The sequence below is a fragment of the Mesocricetus auratus genome, unplaced genomic scaffold, assembly GCF_017639785.1.
Source record: "Mesocricetus auratus isolate SY011 unplaced genomic scaffold, BCM_Maur_2.0 Super-Scaffold_100020, whole genome shotgun sequence".
Lineage (NCBI taxonomy): Eukaryota > Metazoa > Chordata > Mammalia > Rodentia > Cricetidae > Mesocricetus > Mesocricetus auratus.
The window spans coordinates 5,771,981-5,794,972 of record NW_024429201.1 but is presented as its reverse complement, the minus strand read 5'-3'; the positions used below and the strand labels follow the sequence as shown (position 1 = coordinate 5,794,972).

Here is a 22,992-nt window from a genome sequence, read left to right as displayed (position 1 = left end):
CGTCTACCTATTATAAGTGTTTTAAAAGCAAAAAAAAAAAAAAGACAAAAGTAAAAATGCAGCACTGTGCTACCAACCCTGTAATGTTTGTCTACCATTTTTCCCATCAGTTGCCAGCAGCATAGTGGAAAATTTGGTATATTGTTACCCTGCTTTCCACCCCTTCCGAGTGAAGTCAACCTGGGTGAGAAGATAAGCCACAGGTTTTACTGCCCTGGGACTCCCTTTGTACCCATTATGTTCACAACCGCTGCTTCTTGTTGCCAGAGTTTGGCCAAAGGAATGCAAATGCCTGCTCATTTCACTGAATTTCGTCATCTGATTTCCTGTCTGAAGTTTTAATATGAAAGGAACACAAACAGAGTTTTTCTCTTTCCTGTATGAGAAAATGAGTGAGTTTAACAAGCAATTGTATAAGCCTGTCAAGCTTTGGGACGTGAGAAACGCTCATTTCAGTGAGATGCCGTGAAGAGAAGCAGTGGGGACTCAGCTCTTTTGCACAAATAGGAAAAATCAGTATTTTATTTTTATCAATATCTTATTTAGGAGATAGAAGAAGGTCATTGTTCATTGTAAGAAGGAAGGGCAAAACTAGCACAATTTAGGCGTGGGACACAGAATGGAAATAGAGTTATTAAAGGAATGAAAACAGTTTAGAATTTGAGATTTTCTTTCCTTTGATGGTCTATATGTATAGGTTCCATGAAAGCAGATTTGATTCAAGTCTTGATTTTTAATTGAATGATGCTGGGCAAAATAGTTTATATCTTAGCTATGACTTTTGAAGAATGCCAAGGTTACACAAAACCCTCACTAAACTCCCCCTTAATACCATCTATTATTTGCCTCTCCCCTCTTCTCCCTCCCCCCCTTTCCATCCTCTTTGTAGTCCTAGCTAACTCATCGTTGTCCTGCCTCAGTTTCCCAAGTGTGCTGAGATGGCAGGTCATCCCCTAATTTGGCTTTCTGTGGTGTATGTTTGGTTGTGAAGGAGCACTGAAGCCAGAAGCTTGAATGTCTGAATCTAAGGAAAGAAAACTGCCGAAGAGAGGTGAGGATGGCCATTTGAGTTTGGGGAGGGGTATGAATGGTTTATATACAGAAAAGTTTGCTTGAAAAATTGATTTCACGAGTAAAGAAGTTAGTAACTTTATCAGACCCTTTAACTTGTACATGAGCGTGTAGAAAGCTTTTATTTTCCCATTGCTTTAGTGAATTTTCAGGAAAATCATATTAACAACATGCACTTTCCCAAATACATTTAGCATATTCGCTGAGCAATTAAACCAGCACATTGTCCTTTGGACACATTAATGTGAAATTCAATTTACTGGAGTTTTATTTCCCTAATTTAGTCACAGAAATAGGAGCAAATAACCTCCTTCCCTTCAGCCAAAGTGGTGGTCATTAGGGAGTATGTGTGCAATGTGGCTGTGTTACCCATATGACAGGTAAGGATGAGCTGTTCTCTTGCCTGTCCCTCGCCCCAAGCTCTTGAGGGTATGTAAAGCACAATCATTCTTGCTTCTAGGCAACTAATTATAACAGACCAAGCTGTAAGGAGCTTTCACCTTGGAGATCCCCCTGTAAACAAGGAGGTAAGCAAGAGAGACTGTAGCTTAGTGACAGTGACAGAGGTAACTCTCAGCTGTGGTAAAGCTGATCTTATAAATGTGAGTTAAAAAGGAACATAATCTAATGAACTTCCAGTAGGGTAGCTAACTACCAGGTCGAATATGGCAGTGCCAGCCAGAGCTCATAGGTAGCAGACAGTCAAGGTCAGTTGCTAATGATGCACAAGTCAGAGATGGACAGAAAGGGACTTCTGTCACTCCTTGCTGGAGGAAGCACATGCACAGTGCATGATCACCATCTTCCTTGTTAGACCAAGGGACCATGCATAGATTCTGTGGGCCCTCCATTGTTTTGGCCCATACTAGCTCAGACAACTAACCAGTCTCACATCAGTTGTCTCAGCTTTTATCCAGTTTTTTCCAGTTTCTGCCATGGCTTACGAAATCCTCTAGACAAGGAAATTCAGTAGCTTTTTTTTTGTGGTGGTTGAAAGAAAATGGCCCCCATAGGGAGTGGCACTTTAAGGAGGTATAGCCTTGTTGAAGTGTGTCACTGAGAAGGTGGACTTTAAGGTCTCATATATGCTCAAGCTACACCCAATGTGGTAGACAGTTTATAAAGCTAGGTTTGTTTGTTTATTTTGAAACAGGGTCACACTGTGTATCTCTAGATGTTCTGAAACTCACTGTGTAGACAAAGCTGGTCTACAACTCACAGAGATCTGCCTGCCTGTGTCTCCAGAGTGCTAGGATTAAAGGCGTGCACCACTATACCCAGCTTAAAAAGTTAGGTTTATTGATGAGAGCATCTGTTAGCAAGGGAGAAAGCATGCTCTCGCTATAGAACATTGTCTAGGCATCCATGTACAGGGTGGATGTGGCTGGCAGTGCTGGGATATCACATCTATCTAATATGAATGTTTACCTACATATATGTCTGTGTCCTACATGTGTGCCTGTTGCCTGAGGATGCCAGAAGAGTGCATTGGAACCACTAGGATTGTAGTTGTGGAAGGTTATGAGCTACCATATGGGTGACAAGAAATGAACCCATATCCTGCAAGAGTAGCCAGTGCTCTTAACAACTGAGCCAGTTCTTCAGCCCTAGTACAAGGCCACTTAACAAGTCAACCATGGTGTTGCCTTCTGACTTGGGAACCCTGCTCTCCCCTGACAGTACATTGTGGCATTCGAGACCAGGATCTGTTAGCCCCTAGCCTTTTCTCAGGAGGAGAGCAGATGAGAAACCGAGGGAGCTTAGTTTTTAGTTGGCTAATGCTATTTGGGAGTACCAAGAAAAGCATAGTGTCTGGTTGTATATGTTATACCCCAGGTTCTGAGATTGGATGGTTCAAAGATTTAGGTCTACTTAATTCAAGATTTAGAGTGCAAATATAGCACAAAAGTTTCAAATGCTCTGGATACATTTCTTCCCTGAGTAGCTCCTCAAGTGTGAAACAAGGGGATTGGACTATGGCATCAAATATATTCTGTAGCTCTGTGGTTGTGTGTTTGGAAGGATGACCCCTCAGTTCTCCTCATCTGACGACAGCTGGGTTTCCTGCTAGTCAGAGCACACTGCCTTCTGGGAAAAGGAACATGCTGTCTGCTTTATAAAGAGCTTTCTCAAGGCTGGACTTGGCTTAACCAGACGTCTCCACTACTGTGTCATTTGTGATTATGTACTTAGGTGGCCTTGCGTGGAACTTCAGGAACTAACTTTTTAGTTAGCTTATTAGGTATTGAAAGTGAGAGACTTTATCAGCTCCACTGAAGTTTAAAGGAAACAGTTTGGAGTTGTGGAATCATTGAATGTCAAAGACAAAACAGGTGGCTAATTATCTGCTTGCGACAATGAAGCCCTTAGATGAGAGTATTACAGGATTGTGATAGAAGGAGCCATTTGAAGAAGATAATGAGTATTTGCCCTCATGTATATCTGTGTAACGTGTGTGTGCTCAGAGGAAGGTACTGGGTCCTCTTAGCTTGCTGAGCCTTCTATGTTGGGGGATATTATTTTCAGGTATGTGACTTTTGTTTATGCTGCATTTATTTAACTCTGAAGCTGTGATTCGTCGCGTGTCTAAAATACCCGATGGCCCTAATAAAGAGCTCAGCGGCCAATGGTGAGCAAGGATAGGTAGGGCTGGCAGGCAGAGAGTACAAATAGAAGGAGAAATAAGGGAAAGGGAAAGCAACGAGAGAACAAGGAGAGGAGGACATCAGGAGCCAGCCACCCGGCCAGCCACAGGCTAAGAGTCAAAGCAGATATACAGAAGAAATGGAAAAGGCCCAGAGGCAAAAGGTTAATTCAAGTTAAGAAAAGCTGGCTAGCAACAAGCCAAGCTAAGGCCAGGCATTCACAACTAGGAATAAGTCTTCATGTGTGATTTATCTGGGAGCTGGGTGGCGGGCCCCTCAAAAGAGTCAAAAAGGCCAAAGAGTAAAACTTGTCACTACACTTCTATCCAGCCCTGAAGACACCAGTTGTGCCCTGTCTAACCTGTGCTTCTTCCCCTTCTGCTTCTACAGAGAAGCATGGCATTTAGCCAAATTCTGGGCAGCTCTGTGGAGCTGTGGGAATAGGTTAGGAAGAAGAAAGGAGAGTAGAGGGCAGGATTCACATTCCAGAGTGGCATTGCAGATGCCCATACTGTGTGTCTTAAAGTACTGTGGCTGAGGGAATGGTCCCGCCAACACTACAGAGCTGAATAAACAATTCTGTCACATGGGAAGCTGGCGAGATTGGGTCCATTTGGGGAAGTGATTTCAGATAGCTGCATGAATTCTAGCACTTCCTGCATTTCCTGTGTGGTTATTTACTGAGTCCCCTGTGCCAATAGAAGAGTGAGCATCCTGAGGGTAGACATTCCTTACTGTGATTTTTGCTTGATGCTGGGTGTCTGCATCCAGTTGAATTGCAGGCAGGGAAAGAGAAAGTGGTCTAATATAAAGCAGTGCTCTGCTTATATGATGATGAAAGGTAATATGGCATATTCTTATTTATTTTACTGTTTGTTAGAGAACATGTTACTTGGTCCTTCTGTAATGCTTGTATTATCTCTGGGATGTGAAAAATACACTTTGACTACATCTAGTAATGTAAGAATCTCAAAAAGAATGGTTGAGTTTTGAATGTCTAAATATTGATGACTCCCTCACTCATGAGCTGTTGAGGTCCTGGATGGATCTCTTCATAACTTACCCCTCTCTTGGTCATTTTTCCACTTACACTCACTTCATGGACTTTCTGCCAGCTTCAGTAAAAGGAAAGAGAAAATGTATGAGATAAGTAAGTCAGCAAATACTGAGTTGTTGTATTCTCCATGCTAGAAAAATGATGTAGGCATAAGCTGCTGCTTTTCTGCTTACTTATGCCAGGGGCATACTTAGAGAAATAAACAGGAGTAGGCGGCAGCACCCAACCCTCAGGTTAAGTTTGTGTGTAGGTGCACATGTGTGTGCAAATGTGTGCGAGGGTGAGTGGTTCTGCCTATCACTTTTATGAGCACCCATGGTGCTCTGCTCCTTGCCTCATGGCCTGATGATGGCTGGGTCATGTCTGAACAGCCCCAGGTACACTCTGTTCCACTTTCTCTGCATGATCATCCAGTTACTAGTGTAGGGCTCTGCCCTGAGCTGAGCGCCCAGAACATAGCTTGGCAGGATTGAGGGTGTCTCTGTTGGCAAATGCGAGTTCATGCAGCTGTCTGGAATGAACACAGCCCTGGCACTCTCCCTTGGACTGGTCTGTGGTTGTTGATATTTTAAATGTGTATTTGCCCTGCAGAGCCCAAGGCAGCCACCACCAGATTATGTCCTTCCCACCCCACCGCTCCACTCACCACAGCTTGCTGGGATGGTGCTTTGGGCCCGTGGTCTCGGTCGTTTCTCAGTAGTGTTATCCCAGTCATTGAATTTAGCAAGAAACTGAGGCCCTGTGTGCTCCCCGGCCCCCATTCCTGTAATTGTGGCTTTCTGAACTGCTTGGGATTTGGGCTCCTGTGATATTGTCACTTTTGTGTTTGGGTTCTGTCCTCAGTTACTATGTTATCCCTCCTCCCCCAGTCCCTGTTACTTCAAGTGACTAGAATATATCTCAGGTTACTTTAGACCTCAGAAACAAAGCAACCTCCCTGACCTTCACCTGCCCTCCTTCTTCCTGCTCCTTCCTTCCAACAGGCTAGTAACTAGCCTTTCCTCAAGGCAGGCCATAAAAACTAAAAATATATCCTCATTTTCTCTCACCTTTCTGTTTTGGAGCTGGCCATAAGGAAGCCTCTGACCTAGCTTATCTAATAGAGGTCACAGGACTCCCATTCCAGAAGAGGTCCTGCCCCTTACCAGGAATGTTCCATGGAGAGTCAAGAATCTGAGCGAGCGGGCTTTCTCTTCAAGGTCCATTAGACTCATACTCTTTTGCCCAGTCAGTAGTGCTGATGCAACCCCATTTGTAATGAGCCCAAAGGGAGGGGCTGGCTAGCTTCCAGAGAACAGGACTCACCAAGGTTCCTCAGCTCTGTCCTCCTTCTCACATGCTGACCTGCATCTTCTCATCTGTATCTTTGCAGCGTTTGTCTTAGTAACCTGCTGAACATCTGTTTTCTAATCCTATGAGCAGCTCTAGAAAGGGATGGTAAGTGTGTATGGTACAGATTTTTGCTTAGGAGTCTAGAAATGATCTGTGCCGTGTATGCAGTGGGAGGTAGTTGTTTCGTTTTGTTTTGTTTTGTTTTGTTTCGTTTTGTTTTTGCCCCCCGAACTGAGGACTGAACCCAGGGTCTTGCTAGCACTCAACCACCGAGCTAAATCCCCAGCGCCGTGTTTCTTCACTGTGTCTGTAGAGCTGCTGCCAGGTTTGGGTTCCGGGCGAGTTCCTACATTCTGAGCTGTTCTAGAGACAGTGTGGGAGTAGTAGTTGAATTTAGGCTTAGGTAGTAATCCAGGAGTTCTTTGGGTGGGCTCTTTTAGAGTGCAGTGTTTATCGACTAATGATTACTCTTTTCTCAACACCTCAATTTTCTCTTTGAAAAATAGAATTGCAAATGGATAAAATAAAAAGCATGATGTCCTTTAATGAGAATCCATGGATAACATGAGATGGGTTGATTGCTAAAGTTCTTTATCTACTACAAGCAACAGTGGGACCAATTTAGCACATATCTACAACACAGCTCCCACATCTCTGATATGTATGTTTTGCAAATACAAGGTGTTACTGTTATGACAGTAAATACTGTAAGTCAGTACTCCTGTGTTTATACACAGCTCTGCAAAAAAAAAAAAAAAACCCACAGGAGAGACGAAACCACCAATTGTGGCCTGCAAACAAGTACCTATTACTTCCTTGCTGGTGGCATTTGCCTTCTGTGGGCTTGGAAAGGGCACAGGTGTGTTTTACCACCAGGAAATCAGTATCTCCTCTGATAAGCAACCATGTATATACTTATTGTGGGTTATTTCTTGCCCACATTTTTTGGGAGGAATTTTAAAATTTGAAAGTTGTAAATAATTCTAGTCAAAATGAATCCAACTCTGTACCTGCTAGTTTGTGTTGAACTTGGTTCTGCATTCCGTATGGTCACTGACACTAACATTGAATCATAGTCCCTTATAATGTATATCCTACAAGCATGATTTACTCTTCAAATAGCAATTGCCAGTAGAGGGCAATCTAGGTAATTTGTGTGACTTGGCCAGAAGCCCAGTGCCACCTGCCAGTGCTGAGTTAACTGTGGCTGTCATGTTGCCTCTGTTCCCTGCTGCTGCATCTGTTTATCAAGAATTAAGGTATAATTGCCCTAGAGCAGGGCAAAGATTTCAGAATAGACAATTATTTATTCTAATATAATCAGTTGGTTTTAGGTGTGAAATTGTAGAGCCAAGGGTGTGGACCCTGAGAAATATACTAGCTTATACTTCTTACGTACAAGAGTGACTACCTTTTTCCATATTTCAACTCTAATTATAATAAAACAAAATCACCACTTGAGATACAGTATTATCTTTTTTGCTTTTATGAAGGATTTAATAGGAGTTGAATTAAGGATATGGTGGTGGATTGAGGATTTCATTATCATGCCAATTTAATGGCTTCTTCAGGAAAGTTAGCTGTTATGTCTTTAAAGGTCAGTTAACAACTTGGTTTGCCTTTGATGACTTAGCTTTCATCACAAAGTGACTTTAGTTTGACTGTGACTATGGTCTGTTGAGGTCCAATGTAAGTGTTTAGTTCAAAACAGTAGCTTCTTATAGCTTTTGTTTTATAATCTTAAAAATAACCCTAAATGATATATACTATTAATAGTCTCATTTTATATTTGGCAAACTGAGACACAGCATCTGAGGCTACTGGTTCATAAGTAACAGCATCGGGTGTTGTATGATAGCCTTTTCCAGAGGAGACCCAACACACACAATGTCTATTCACACCAGATACGGAGTCTAAAGTAGACTAAGGTGCAGATACCACCAAAGTCCAACTTGATGAACCAGTGAGTTATATGGTGTTGTTTATAGCAATAAGGGTGAGGAGTTACTTAAAGGAGCAGAAATGACTTGAGAGAGAAGCTATATCACCAAAGCCCTCCCCAGCATGGGTGATATCTCACAAAGGCTGGAAACCTGGGGGTAGGGTGGGGGGGGAGGGGGAGGAACGCAGCCTGCAGATAGTCCAACAGCTTGGAGAATGTCTTCGCCAGGTGGCTCAGTTGGCCTGGTCACTGCTCTTTCTAACCAGCTTTGCTCATGGACAGCGACTCTCAGCAAGCTGTACACCTTGTTACTCTTGGGGACGGAGGGTCCCAGTGAATCTGGTCAGCTTCACGGACTTCCTGAAGCTATTTTGAGTTGTTTACTTCCTGTCTTAAGGAGCTTACCTGAAGGATGGAGTGTTTCATCTCCATCTTGTTGTTTCAGCACCTTGTAAACATCCTGTCGTGAAATATCTGATTCTTTTACTGCCCCTTCCATCCCATATCTTTTTTTTTTTCTTTGCAATTATTTTTTATTGCTTATCTGGGATGTACACTGATCACATTTAACTCTTAGTCTTCCTATATCCGACCCACTCCCCCTGCCTCGACTTACCCCCAAATCCAATTTGTGTTGTCTATATATTCACTTTTGCATTGCCAAATCTCTAGCATCCAGCCATCTAAAGGAAGGGTACAGTAGTATCTTAACATCATATATCTGTTTGGGGGTTCACTTTAATTATAGCTTTGCATTTTATTCTGCTGACATGCATTTTTTATGAAGTGATTTCTGTGTTTGAAATTTTACAGTCCCCTTTTCTTTTGTCCTTTGTGTGTGTGTGTGTGTGTGTGTGTTTTTTTTGAGCCAAAGGTCTCTATGTATCCCTGGCTGTCCTCAGGATATAGGCCAAACTGTCCTGGAACTCAGAGATCCGCCTGCCTCTACCTTCCAAGGGCTAGGATTAAAGGTGTGTGCTATTATGCCTGGCCTGACACACTCATTTTTTTTATGTCCACTTCCATAAATTCTAAAATGAAAGAATAAGAAAAACAAAACTACAAAACAACCATCTGGAGTAGTTTGCAATATACATACAATGATTATATATGTTGATTTGGGTAACCAGTCTTTCCTGGGAACATGGAATCAGAGAATTGGAGGATTGGAATAGAATGGAAAATGTTAAAAGGCTGTGTCCATAATTACCCAAGATGGTTAGTTTTGTTCTGTTCTATACCATAATTGGCCTAAGGTGGTTAGCTTTACCCTTTTCATAAAACTATTATGGGAGGTTTTGTGATTTATAGTCACAGGGCTTACTCTTGTCAAGTTCTCTATGACTTAACTATTAAGATCAGTGAGGAAAAGAAATATAGACCTCAAATTATTGCTCCAGTTCAAATGCACAGCATAGTAACCAAGCTAGAAGAGCAAGAATGCCAGAAGTTATGTAATTGTTTCTGTGGCATCACAGATGTTGAAGAAAATAAACTTCAAATAATTGGATATAAAGTCTTAGAGTAAATCAAAGTCATTGTACCAGAAGGTTCTGTGTAGACAAGCTACATTGCATGTCCCCAAGGTGAAAACTGTAAAGTACATCATGAAGTTGAGTCCCATCCTGTGACTGTTCTGAGGTAGCTGACAAAGAGCTTCATTGTCTGTTTGGGATACAGGATTTCTCTGTTCTCGACATAGACCATCAGTGTTGCATGGGAAGAGAGCTTTGGTCATCTCTGTTTTAACCCAAATGATACTTTTTATTTTTGAAAGGGAATTTGTATATAAATATCCTGTTTTTCTTGGCTGCTTCATCCACCACCCATTTCTCATCACCCACTGTTCCATTTCTTTAGAAACCTGTTAGTGATCTTAAAAGATCACCCAAATTTCAGGAAGTTTTTTTTTTTGTAAACTTATATAAGCAATAACCTCATTGACTTCTTAACCTTACATATGTATTATAATGTGCCATATTTTTAAACAAGCTGATCTTTTATCTCAATTGTGTGATCTACTGTACCTTTAAAATCAACTAGTTTCTCATTCTCTCTCATGACTTGGCAGAGAAGCACCTGTGTCTAAACTGTAGTCTTGGCCTTTGGTATACAGATAGTGTCCTTATTAAAGATTTGCCGATTAAAACTCAGGAAGCTCAGAGACAAAGTTCAAAAGCAATAAGTATATTCCTTCTAAAAAGAAGTTTGCAAGTTTTGACTTAGAAGCTTCTAGGTGCTTTTTTTTTTCACCTAAAAGGCTATGAAGAAATGAACTGAGTTGCACAGAGTGTCTTAATGAGGGAAATATAAGATGCTTCCAAACCCAGTACGTTTAGTAGCAAATCTTTTGCCTGGGGTAGTGTGGAAATCCTTTTCTTGAATGTTAAGTTTCCTTTTCTTGAATGTTAAGTGCATTCATGAGTTTAACTCCATGTTGACTTCATTGTGATGTCTATCCAGGTACTCAGGACAGCCATACCTCTTACTGCTAGGTATGTAACACATAACATTAACTGCATTGTGCTTATAGTGTTGAGTATCATTGAGTAGTTCTAGATTTTATTTATTCGTCAAACAGTTTTATGGGCCCATCTTTTCATACATTACTTTGCAGTCATTACTATGCCTTATGTAAAGTATGTTTAGAAGCCGTGCTGTGTCTGTGTGTCGTCCTTGACATGAATGGCAAACGACTGGTGGCTAGCTGGAGGCAGAGTTTGCAATTCCAGCGTTCAGGGCTGGGGTACAGAGCAGTGTCACATATACAAGGCCCTGGGTTTCATCCCCACAGTGAAAAAAGAGGAGGAGACTAATAAGAGGTTGAGGGCTAGAGTTGTTGATGGAATTGTTTGCTACATAACTCGATGTTGGGGTTTGTAGTTGGAGCTTTGTAATGCTCCTTTGGTGGGTTTAGTGTGCAAAAGAAGTTGGTACCTTAGGACTTTTGAATAGTATGCTACAATATTCTGAATATAAAGTCTGATGCTTTTTCTTGGCTCCTTCCTTCTTCCTTATATTTGGGGGCAGATGTTAACCATTTCAAAATACATTACTGGACAGTTTAAAAGAAACATTAGGGAGGCATGTGCATGCCATAGCGTATGTGTGGAGTCAGCTCTCTTTGTACTTTGGTGTGGGCTCTGGGGCCCAAACTCAGGTTGTAAGGCCTTCAGGGCAAGTAGTTTCCCTCTGAGCCATCTTGACCATGCTAACTGAACCTTTCCTTAAGTCTTGTGGGACTCACAGTATTAGGTTTTTCTTATTCTCTTCAAGCCATGTTTAATAAATAGAAAAAGTGATTTGATTTAATATAGTGCTTTGGTTGAAAACATACTTGAAGCAAAGCTACTAAACAATGTGAGACTAACTTTGAATCCATTTGAGCCTGTTTGTGATTCTAAATCTCTTCAGGACTGACTTGTCCTGGGAGCAGATGCCTGCTAGAGAGGAATTTCCAGTTAGTTCTGCCTGATGTGCACCTGGTTTCCTGACTCTGTCTTCATGTGCCTTCCTTTTGCCACCCCAGCCAGCGCTTTGTCTGTGGTCTTCGTGAGCCCTTCTCCTCGTTTCCCTGTAATTTCCTTTCTTTCTACCGCCATAGACCCTTCCTTTGTGTCCCCTCCACAGCCTTCATGAGCTGTTCTTCCTATGTCAGACTGCAGACTCAGGCCTCCGATGACCTTTAAACTTGGATTTGAAAATCTGGGGTCTTTCCGGTTGACCAGTTCTCTCAGCACTACCCAAACCTGATACATCTACTTATCTGCTCAGCTTGGCCCCTTGCCCAGACCTTGCCCATACTTAGCCCATACTTCATATGCTCCAGAAGATGTAGATGCTTTTCCCAGCCGTTATCTTGTAGAAGATTGTCCCATGCTGTTTAACAGAAACCTATCACTCTGTTCTTGCGTTCTAATGGCTTACAAGCTTTTCTTGGTCGTCTGTCATGCCTTAGGAATTCTGGGTACTTCTTAAAATAACTAGGGAGTTCCTACTTTGCCTCTATAGCTGCTTTTATTTTTATTGTTCAGGGTTTTTTTTTGCAGTTTTTACATTTACATTGCACACATATATTGCATGTGGTTTCCTGTATGAATGTGCCTGCATATTTGTCCATGCACATGTTACAGATCCGTGTTTCAAGGTCGGAGGACAGCCTGTAGGAGAGTTGATTATTTTCTACTGTGTTGGTTCTGAGGATTGAATTCAGGTCATCATACTGAGCGGCAAGTGCCTTTACCTTCTGAACTATCTCCTTCTCTGGCATTATCATCATCATCATCATCATGATGGGGGGGTAGAGACAGGGTTTCACTCTGTAGCCCTGGCTGTCCTATAACTCACCCTGTAGACCAGCTGACCTTGAACAAAGATTTCTCCCTCTACCTCCAAAGTGCTAGGGTTAAAGGCATGTGTCACCACTGCCTAGCACCGCTGCCGCGTCTTCTTCTTCTTCTTCTTCTTCTTCTTCTTCTTCTTCTTCTTCTTCTTCTTCTTCTTCTTCTTCTTCTTCTTCCTCCTCCTCCTCCTCCTCCTCCTCCTCCTCCTCCTCCTCCTCCTCCTCCTCCTCCTCCTCCTCCTCCTCCTCCTCCTCCTCCTCCTCCTCCTCCTCCTCCTCCTCCTCCTCCTCCTCCTCCTCCTCCTCCTCCTCCTCCTCCTCCTTCTTCTTCTTCAATTTTCTAGCCCACATCCTTTTCTGAGAAACTAGAGTTACAGATTCTTTCATTTTTTTTTCATGCATTGCATTTTTTCTGTCTCATCCTGACTTTCCCATCTGTTTGGTAAGATTCAGAGCTGAGCAAGGTAAACTCACGCCTTGAGCTGTTCTGTAGTTGTCTGTCTTGCTACTGGTATGTGCAGGATTCCTTCTTAGAAACCATGCAAACCCTGCCTCCACAAATTTTACCTTCTAGAAGGGAAGATCCCTGATTAGCAAATCAATAAGCACACATAGGGGTATCAGTGGTGATCAGAATTGGGGCACTTAAGAATTAGGAAGAAATTATGGGGTGGGAGTCAGAAAGAAATTAGGCTAAGCGGAGAAAACAACACAAATCCTGAAGCTGAGAGTTTGCTCAGCTGGGGAAACTGTCAAGTGAGGTTGGAGGACAGTGAACTAGGGGGCAAGGGAGAGAGGGGCAGAGTGGAGGACATGGGGGATTGGGACAATGAGGATAGTGTCTTGTCATTATAAGAATTTAGCTTTGATTCTGAGTACGATGGGAAGTGATTGTCTGGCCCTTTGCCCACTTTGTTGAAGCTACTTCCCTTTATTCTGTTAACTGGGGGGTTGTTGAGCATGCGTGATCCTTATGTGGTACTGGAATCAATTGTGCTATTTTGGGGGAGCTGTAATCCTGGAACAGGTCAGTCACAGGAGGGAAGGCACCGATAATTGGAGACGAACTGAGTTCTGGAACAATACAATAGGAAAGGTACTGGATGGGTAAGGACAGAGAGGTTGAGATACTGAAAAGGCAGTAAGGAGGGGGGTGAAATGGAGGCTGGACACCCTTCACAGCAAGTGCCTTTCTCCAAAGCCTACAGAAGTTAGGCTTTATTCTTTGGAGAATTAGGAACTGTACGTAGCATCTGATAGCTAGTGTTTGAAGGATTTTTATTTAGTGGACTATGTAATGTAGCTACTGTTTAGCCAAATAGTTAGGAGGATTCTATTCACCATTTGCTGGTTCCTTTGACTATGACTTAGTTAATCTGAATTTTAATTTTCTTGTTTATACAACAAGGAAACAATGCACCTTTGCCCATAGAAGTGTTGTGGAGATATTCTACACTTGTAGAATACCTCTACAGTGTCTGCCATACAGTAATCTCCTCATGTTTGGTGTCTCACTTTCTCTGTATGTTCTCCACCTCTCATTTTGAGTTTTGAAATAAGAGTAGAAATGGGCTGGGAGCACAGCTGGGTGGTAGAAGCACTTGCTCAGCCTGTATGACTCCCTGGGTTTCGTCTGTAGCACCACATGCGCCCCCAGCCAGAAAACCAAGACCAACAGGAAAAACAAACAAAACAAGGGCTTCTCCCCCAAAAACAACAATAATAAGCCCCTAGAAAAGAGTAAGTGGGAAGGTGTGTGTGTGTATGTGTGTGTGTGTGTGTGTGTGTGTGCGCACACACACACACGCGTGTTTGTGTCTGTCTGTTATTAGGGGTAGATACTAGGTTCCCCCCATTTCCACATGCTAGATGAACACTCTTGCTGATCTATGTCTGTGCACCTCTTTTTGCATCTTATTTTGAGATACCGCCTCATCAAGTTACCTTTGAATTCATGCTCTATCCTGGGATCCTCTTGCTCCAGCCTCCTGAAGTAGCTGGGATCATAGAGCTGCCGCACCAGGCCTAGCTAGAAATGGACTTTAAGGATACATAAGAAGTGAGAGGGATTATTAGAACTGATTTAAAGAAAGAATTGATAGAATTTAGAAAATGACTTCCTGCAGGGCATGGTGGCCCATACTTGTAATCCAGTACTTGTTGGGTGGAGGCAGTTATACAGTGAGTTTGGTCTACATGAGACTCTCTCAAAAAGCTAACTAACTAATTTAAGTAACTAGCTAATACTTTCTAAAAGCATTGTTGCATCATTTTAGAGTGAAATATTTGTGTGTTAAGTATTTAAAAAATGTATGTGAGATGCCTATTTAGAAAATTTATTTTGATGCTTATTTTTCTCCTTCTTATTTAGGGATTTAAGCTTTGTAATTAGTTTCACTGTTGAAATTTCTTGAGTAACTTTTATTCACTTCTGCGGGAGGTTTCCACCATCACTTATGGAATGAGGACTCATATTTTGTTTCTCTTAAAGTGAAAACATTTTAAAATGTGCCTTAGCCTTTTTTGTTTGTTTGATCTGTGTTGTCCAGCTTTGCATGCTAGATCTAAAATAGACAAGCAAAACAATACAGGGTGAGAGGAGAGCCTCTAGTTTGAATGGTCTCCCTTGAACTTTGGGGCGCTTCTCTTAGGACGTTTGAACCACTCTGCTCTAGGAACTGAGGTGTGTTTCTGTAGCCTTGGTGCTTCATGACTGAAATGAAAGGCTGATCTAGTGCCAGGGTCTGGGAGTCACAGCTAGAGATGTTTAAAACTTCATGACTTGAGGCATCTTGATGGACACATTAACTGACTGGTTCCAGACAAATCCTCTTTTATGTTCTGTATTAACTTGCTACCAGTGAACCTTGCTTGACTATTAATATTGGAGAGTTGCTGACTCTCGAGTAGTAAGACTTGTAAATAGGAACGGCATCTGAAGATGAGGCTTTCATGTTTATTAGAAAAGCCTGAATGAATAGATGGGCAAAATACAAAGTGCCAAAAGGGAGAGACACCAGGGATTTTTATTCATGAAAGTTTTTAATTCTGTGGAAATGCTTGTTTCATTCTACTTAGTTGTCATTTAAAGTTCACAGAAAGCATTTTTCAGCATGTCCTGTATATCACGAACTGTGTTAGACTCAAGGTTGATGGAAGAAGTATTTTCTGGGGACAATAAATAACAAACAGTTTCCAGTCAGTGTCGCAATAGCTGAGCTACAGATATGGATAGGGTTGGGGACACCCTGGTCATGTTGATAGGAGAAGGAAGATGGACACTGAGGCCTGGGGATGCTGCCATTGATGGAGCTGAGGGTTCTGAATTAGCCAAGTGGAAATCTTTGGAAAGTTCTTTTTAAAGGGTTGGTATAAGCAAACACAGCCTGCAGCATGGAGGGTGCTATAGGTATTCATCAGTAGGATTTGAATGATAGGAAACAGAGAGGCTAGACACAGCACCTAGACTGAGTGCCTACTCTGGAATTAGACTCCCAGTGTTTATTAAGTAGTATCCACCCCATAGGATTAGTTCCAGTTTAATGTGTATTGTGTCGTGATTAGTCCTTGATAGTAAGTGATAATGTGCACCTTAGCTAAGGTTGCTATTACTTTGGAAGTCTATAAACCTGTCGAAGGCTTATTAGGCAAAGCCTTGCCCTTTAGCTAGACTAGTGTGTCTGCGGAGTGGAGGATGAATTTAAGGGGACCTTCTAGGAGGTGCCTCAGCAGTTTGATATGTTACAGTGAGGATCTGTCCTGGGGCAATGGACAGACTTGAAAGATATCTAAGGGATAAAAGTGATGGAAGGTGTTGAGCAGGGTTTCCCACTTTTGGCTTGATTACAATGGTGGGAGTGAGGAGCTTCGAATTAAAATGCAGAAGATGGGAGGAGAGCCGTGTTTGGGGAAGGGGAGGGTTGGTTTCGAACATGTTATTTTGAGGTGAGTATGTCTTTGTGTAAGGACAACGTTGTAGGAGAATTGGAAGCTTGAGAGGACATCAAGGCTAGAGCAAGAGTTGAGAGTACCAACTTCAAGGGTGTTGGTGAATGGAGCAAGTGGGTAAGTTCATTGGGGGGAGTGTGTAGGGAGATGTACAGATGAGACTCTGGGACCAGTGAAGATTGAGGAGGAGGCTGGGAAAGGGCAGGAAAGAATGAGGACAGGCCAGTGGAGCAGGAGATGGAGAAAGAACACTGAGTAGTCTTCCCTGTAGAAATTCAGTTGGCTAGTAAGCTTTCATGCTTTTGATGTTGGCCATCTGGACACAAAAGTCGTAAGTGATCTTTCTGTAGTGTTAGGTATCAGCCTGCTCAGGATCCATAATAAAATACCACAGACTGAGTAGCTTAAAGAGCAGAAATAGATTTCTCATCATTCTGGAAGCTGGAACTCTGAGATCAGGATGCTAACTTGTTGGGTTCTTAAGTCCCTTGGTGGCAGAGGGTGTGAGTGCTGGGACTGTCCTTTTCCTGTGAGTGGCACTGACCTCATTGTGACAGCATCTATACCCAGTCTTCAAATACAACCTCCCTGGAGGTTAGGGATTCCGTGTGTGTTTGGGGAAGGTTAGTCTAGTACAGAGACGATTACTACAGACTGTCCACTTTTTGAGTCTCCATGGAGGTAAAAATGTCTATTTTGCCATGGCTGCTCATTGTTTTTGTTATCCTCTTTACTTCACAATCCCTGTGTCTGTCTTCGTCCTGTGGGGCTCCTTGACATTCACCACTTCTCATTCTCCATTACTGGAGATGGTCCTGCTGTTATTTGTGGTTTCCCTTTTTATTTTATGCTTTGTGCTATATAAGGTTTTCATATTCATAACTGCTTGTCCTGCCGGACATTGGTCTGTGGATTAGCATGTTGGTAGTAGGTAAAGATGTCATGTGTTTGTCAAGGAGACATTGTAGTCAGATGAATATTTTAGTCATTGACTGTTCATTTTCTGATTACGAAGGAGAATTTACGACTCAATTTAAAAAATAAGAAAGTACTATTGATAGGACCTCTCAACACATACTTTTGTTTTCAGACACTTTTTGGTTTTGTTTTTTCCTCTCCTCCTTTGTGTTTGGGAGTTTCAAAAAGGACATTGCAGAGGAAATGGGATAGTGACGTTTTGTTTGTTTTGAAGTTGTTGAGTTTAGATTGTGTATTCATTTGTGGTGTGTGAATTGCAGGATGTAGTTCTGGGGTCCTCCCTGCCAGCAGACCCCCACATCAAGGTTATTCTGGGAAGTCTTATCCAAAGTTGACTGTAAAATACAGGGCTGACCTTTGTCAAACAGGAAACAGATATAAATAACTATTCAGTCTTAATTCAGTTCAAGCAACTTTCTCACACATACTTTAATAATACATTTTACAAAGTAATTTCCTTTTTAGAAAGAATACTTCAATTCCTTTGTTTCCAGGCCACTTTTAAAAAGAAACTTTCTCACCTTAATGTATAAGTGGCTCTTTCCATCTAACAGTAGGAAAATTACATCTATTAGCATTCAAGTTATAAAATAAATGTTGAAAAATGTTGAAAACATTTTTATGTGAGCTCCTTATCTTGTAGTTTTTTTATGGCTACTGGTTAGGAACTGTTGAGCTAACATGTTTAGCATTTCTCAACTTTTCAGCATTGTACACTCAGCCTCTTTTCACATTTATTTCCTAATGACACCCTCACGGCATGCGAACGCTGCGGGGTAGCTATACCACATGTGTACTTACATGTAGATTTACTGTGTGGGTGTTTATGTACATGCCCGTGCTGTATGTGTAAAGAGAGTAAGTTTTCATTGTTTCCTGAGTAGATGGTGCTTGCCCAGCTGGATGTTGACATGTGAATGAAAGTTGTTACTTAAGAACTTGCTATGGGTGATGGTAAACAAGTGTTCTATCTGCCTCATTTACGTGTGTGCCGGTCCGGTCCTGAAGAGGGAGCAGGTAGCTCCCTGGACTCTGGCTCCATGGTGGTGTTAAAAATAAGTTTGGGCCCACAAAGAAAGAGACCACTACTATAATGGAAGTAAAACGTTGCTCCTGTTCAAGAGGGTGTACCTGTACCGCACACCAAAGCAGAAGAGCCGGAAGTGTGCTTGGGTCTTCATCCTCACCCCGGTGGCGACTGTGTCACCTTTCCTCATTGGCTGAGGTCTAGGGAGAAACAGGCCACCTAGTGGCTGAAATGCAGGAGGGGCCCCTGAGTATTGATAACTTTACCTGGTGGGTTAGGATTTAAACATTTGCATCAATGTTTTTCTGAGGTGGGGAAAATATAAGAAGAAGATCACACAAGTTTTAAAGCTTCTGGTAGGAAAGACTCGTATTTCATGTTTTATTAGAGCGTGCATACTGGGAGTTCCGTGCTGGAACTGGGATGTAGAACATGGAGAAGCCTATGTTGAGCTTGAGCTCGCTTGGGAGGCCCAGGCAGTTTTTGGCAACAGGCTTGAGAGTTAGAAAGCCTGCAGCTCTGTGAAGTATGGTTGTGGAGCAAGCTGTGTGGGGACTCTGTCTTAAAAGTAGTCAGATATTGAGGCTGACTGAAGCATACAAGCTGTTGGAGGGGGATTGTGTGGGTTAGAACAGTGGGTGGGGGGTAGGGGTGGGGGTGGGGGTGGGGGAGAGGGGTAGAACCCAGACTGAGGAACAATAGACTTATTTGTAGAACTTAATTAAGATATTTGTGAAAATATTTTAATTTGGCAAAGAAAAGATATGGGATAAAGTGAGACCTGTTTTGTTTCTAAGTGGTGAGCGTTGAGGTTTACATAGATTTTGTGAATGTATTAAATTTGAATGGGTATAAATTAAGATGATTTAGCTCAGGAAATTCCCAAAGAATCCTACACTTTGTAGGGCACAGCTTCGGTTTGTGGGACATTGTTAAGACTGAAGGGGTCCAGGCCTAGGATTCCTCCATTACACCTCCCCTAGGTGGGTGTAAAAATGAAGTGACAATGCGTGCCCTGTTGTAAACCCTTTTGACCTGTCTCAACACGTGGAGATGCATAGACTACTATGGGAAAGGCCTTCACTGTGACATTGTTTGGAAATGGAGACACGTGTCTCACAACAACAGCGCTCAGGGCCCAGGTACTTCTGGAGACTACAGCACAACCAACATAAGAGCTGGATCCCAGTCACCACACCTTCCTTCTGTTCTTTCGTTAGTTCATCAGCTTTCCTCGTTAATAGAAATGATCTTCACGTTTGGAATTTTATTAATCCATAGAGGCTTTCTGTTCTTATAGTCTGAAGGTCCCACCTTCTGTTCCGGTAATTGACATAACGCAGTCCAGAGTTTCTTTTACATAATTCTTTTTATGTACCACAGAATGCTAGTTACACATAGCAAGTTATTAGTTTCTTTGAATATCACACATTTTTTTTCCTTCTTTTTGAGACACAGTCTCACCTTGTAGTTCAGACTGGCTTTGATATGGAACCGTACTGCCTGAGCCTTCCCATGGCTGGAGTTGTAGGAACTTTAATACCATGCAGTGTTCTTAGCAGTTTCTTTAAAAGGTTTTTTGAGAGGGACTAGATAAAGGGATGAGGTATAGTTTAGGAAGATAGCAAGGGGAAAGATTGGAATGGATACCACATATCTCAGAAAGTAATTATATCTAGGAATAGTATTTTTCTACTGAACTGAACCTGGTTCCATTAGGAAAGATTTGGGATCATTGTTAGGCTTTTCCCTCTATTCATTTTAGATAGTCATAGACTCAAAGTTATAGTCTTAATTATATATATGTATATATATATACATATGTGTGTGTATGTATGTATGTATGTTTATATTCACACCCATATATATACTCATATATACACACATACATACATACATGCATACATACAGATGTATGAGTGAGATGGCTCGGAGGGTAAAGGCGCTTGCCACCAAGCCTTGCTACCTGAATTCCATCCAAAAACCCACTTGACGAAAGAAGAGAGTGAATTCCTCCCAGGATGTCCTCTGATATGTGGCACATGCATATCTATATACACACAGATAATTAGAAAACAAATAAATAAATGTAATTTACAAGGAAAAATCCTTTAAAAGCAAACATGGAAAGCATCAGCAGCACTAATATGTGTAATCAGTGGTGACCATTAACCTTTCCATGATGTTTTTATGGCTGCGTCTTTCATTGTGCAGGGCATCTGTAGGTCCAGGGAAATCATTAATGGGGGAAATGGCAGGGAGGAACCGTGAGTGATGGCAATAGTGTTGCCCTGGACTCAGCTGTGATGGCCTTTCCATCAAATCAGTTTCTGATTAAAGTCCCATTACTCTCTGCAACAGGAAGTTATGCTGCCTCTGCCCTTACAGATTATTTCTTCGCCTGACCTTTATTGTGTTTGATTTTGTAATCTCAACTTTTTTTCTCTCTCTTTCATCTCTTTTTAAACATCTGGGTGTAGATTTCTTCCTATGCTTTAGGGAGTGGCATCAAAAACACATTTATTTTGTTCGGCAGTTCTGCTCCATCCTTCCTTACAGATAAAGACCCTTTCTTTCTGTGTGACGTGAGAATGTAGGGTCTGGGTGTGCTTTCTGTAGTGACATTTGACATGAGAAACTGCATCAAGACTCATTAAGCCTGTGACACGGGTCACGAAGCACATTAGCTTGTCACTTATTTTTAGGCCGACCTGTCAAGTTCCTCAGTACGAACAGTAGCTGTGGGTCGGGCTCTTGTTTCTCTTGCGTATTCTTTTGGGCAGTGTTAAATACTAGAGTTTTCCCTCGTCTGAATGGTCATCTCAGGGAGTTCCTATAAAATGCACAAACACATTCCTGTCACTTCTACCCGGTTCATTGTGTAGTGAGACCCAGAGAGGGAAATGATTTGTCCATGGGAGACGGAAATGTAGACCTAACTGCAGCTCCCTGCTCTTGACTGCTCAAATTCTAATCCACACCATGGGGTCCTTTCTTTGGGCTCCCTTTAAAATTAGGTTCAAATCTCTCACTCACGTGGACTAAGGGGCAGCAGTCTGTGAAATTTTATGTGAAGTTTCTTGATCTTAAATGTTGACAATAAATTTTGAGGAGCTGTAGGGTGGAGGCCCCTGGAACACACAGCTATTATTATTGTTGTTGTTTATTTATGTCAACAGGTTTCACAGGAAGTTTTGTGGCTTTGGAAAACCGGGTGGTAGGGAGACCCATTCATGCGTGCTCTTTGTAGCCACCCTCGGGTTCAGTCCATGACCAGCATTTGTCTTTCTGTGACTTAAGTGTCTTACCTGCTCTCTGTAACCATCCCCAACTTAAAACCCTGCTGCCAGTCACCACGTGTTTTTTGACTTGTTTTCCAGCTTGTTGCTAGCTTTTTTGGGAAACCCATTTTCACGGCAATCTATTGGTGCCTAGACCAGCAAGGCCTTATTTACAACACAGTCTCTGTTTGGGAGGCAAATAAAAAGGCTGTATAGTTTCAGCTTGTCAACTCCAACACATTATGTTTGTACAAATAACAGGCTTTTGAGTTTTCCTGGATATAAGTGTGTTTGCAGTGAGCTTTTGTTTGGGTTTAGCACAGCATTTTCAGGATTTCTTTGGCATGTATCTTCTCAGAAGATATTATCAAGGCACTGTACTGACACTAGTGACAGTTTCACAGGGGTGGCTTGTCATACTTGCAGTGGCCGGCCACCTGTTTTTGTTTTGTTTTGCTTTCTTCCCCCTTCTTTTACAATTTCCATCCTGAGCAGGTAATAAAATCCTGTTATTGTTCATTATACTTGGAGGTATAATATGGAATTAATTAGATGATTGAGAGTTTCTTTGTCTCCTCTATGTGTGTGTGTGTGTATGTGTGTGTGTGTATATATATATGTATACATACATACATATATATATGTTTCTCATAGAAAGAGGCAGTCATTTTTAAGTTGCTATAGTTTGTAGAAGTGTGTGTATCTAGAGCAGTGGTTCTCACAACCGCTTTGGGAATGGCTATCAGATATCCTGCAGATCAAATATTTCCATTACGATTCATAGCAGTAGCAAAACTACAGTTATGGAGCAGCAAGCAAAGCGATGTTATGGCTGGGCATCACCACGCCATGAGCAACTGTATTAAAGGGTCGCAGCGTTAGCAAGGCTGAGAACTGCTGCTCTAGAGGTTTGTCTGTGGGGCTTGAGTTACACAACTGATACGTTGGAAAGCCGTCGCCATGCCTTGTGAGGGTCATAGTCTTCATTTCCCTTGGAACGTTTAAGGGACTCTGCGCTTCAGTTCTGGTGTTGCAACCTCACACTGCAAAGGGGCAAAAGGGTGAGGTAGCGCTTCCAGCACTTCTGACTTCAGAAAAATAAAAACATTGTTATTGGAATTTGGGGGTCCCTTACTGTTACCAGATGATACAAGGGAAATTTGTTTCCCTTTGGGGGGTTCTTAGTCTCATTTATAAAAAGATTTAAGAATGAACTCAAACAGAATCTGAAGGACAATTTTATTAGGATTTAAAGAGAAACCACAGCGTAGGCCAGCTATAAACCTCAGCTGCTGCCCAGGGGAGGTGAACCTAAGGAGAAGGGGGGGAAAAAAAAAACCATGCTGCCTGAGCTAGGAAGGGCCAGAAC

The 22,992-nt window shown here is 42.0% G+C and overlaps 1 protein-coding gene across 3 annotated transcripts in view; it reads left to right on the top strand.

Moving 5' to 3' along the window:
* The window catches only part of Arl15 (ADP ribosylation factor like GTPase 15), a 354,022-nt gene that overhangs the window by 32,791 nt on the left and 298,239 nt on the right, over positions 1-22,992 (top strand). Inside the window, exon 1 of one of the 3 annotated variants that reach the window (XM_040729071.1) lies at positions 5,663-6,210. The exons of the other annotated variants lie outside the window; for them this stretch is intronic. Within the exon in view, the coding sequence (XP_040585005.1) occupies positions 6,208-6,210 (3 nt within the window). The 5' untranslated portion in view covers positions 5,663-6,207. Of the gene's footprint in view, positions 1-5,662; positions 6,211-22,992 lie in introns of those variants that run through there. 3 annotated transcript variants of the gene reach the window in all.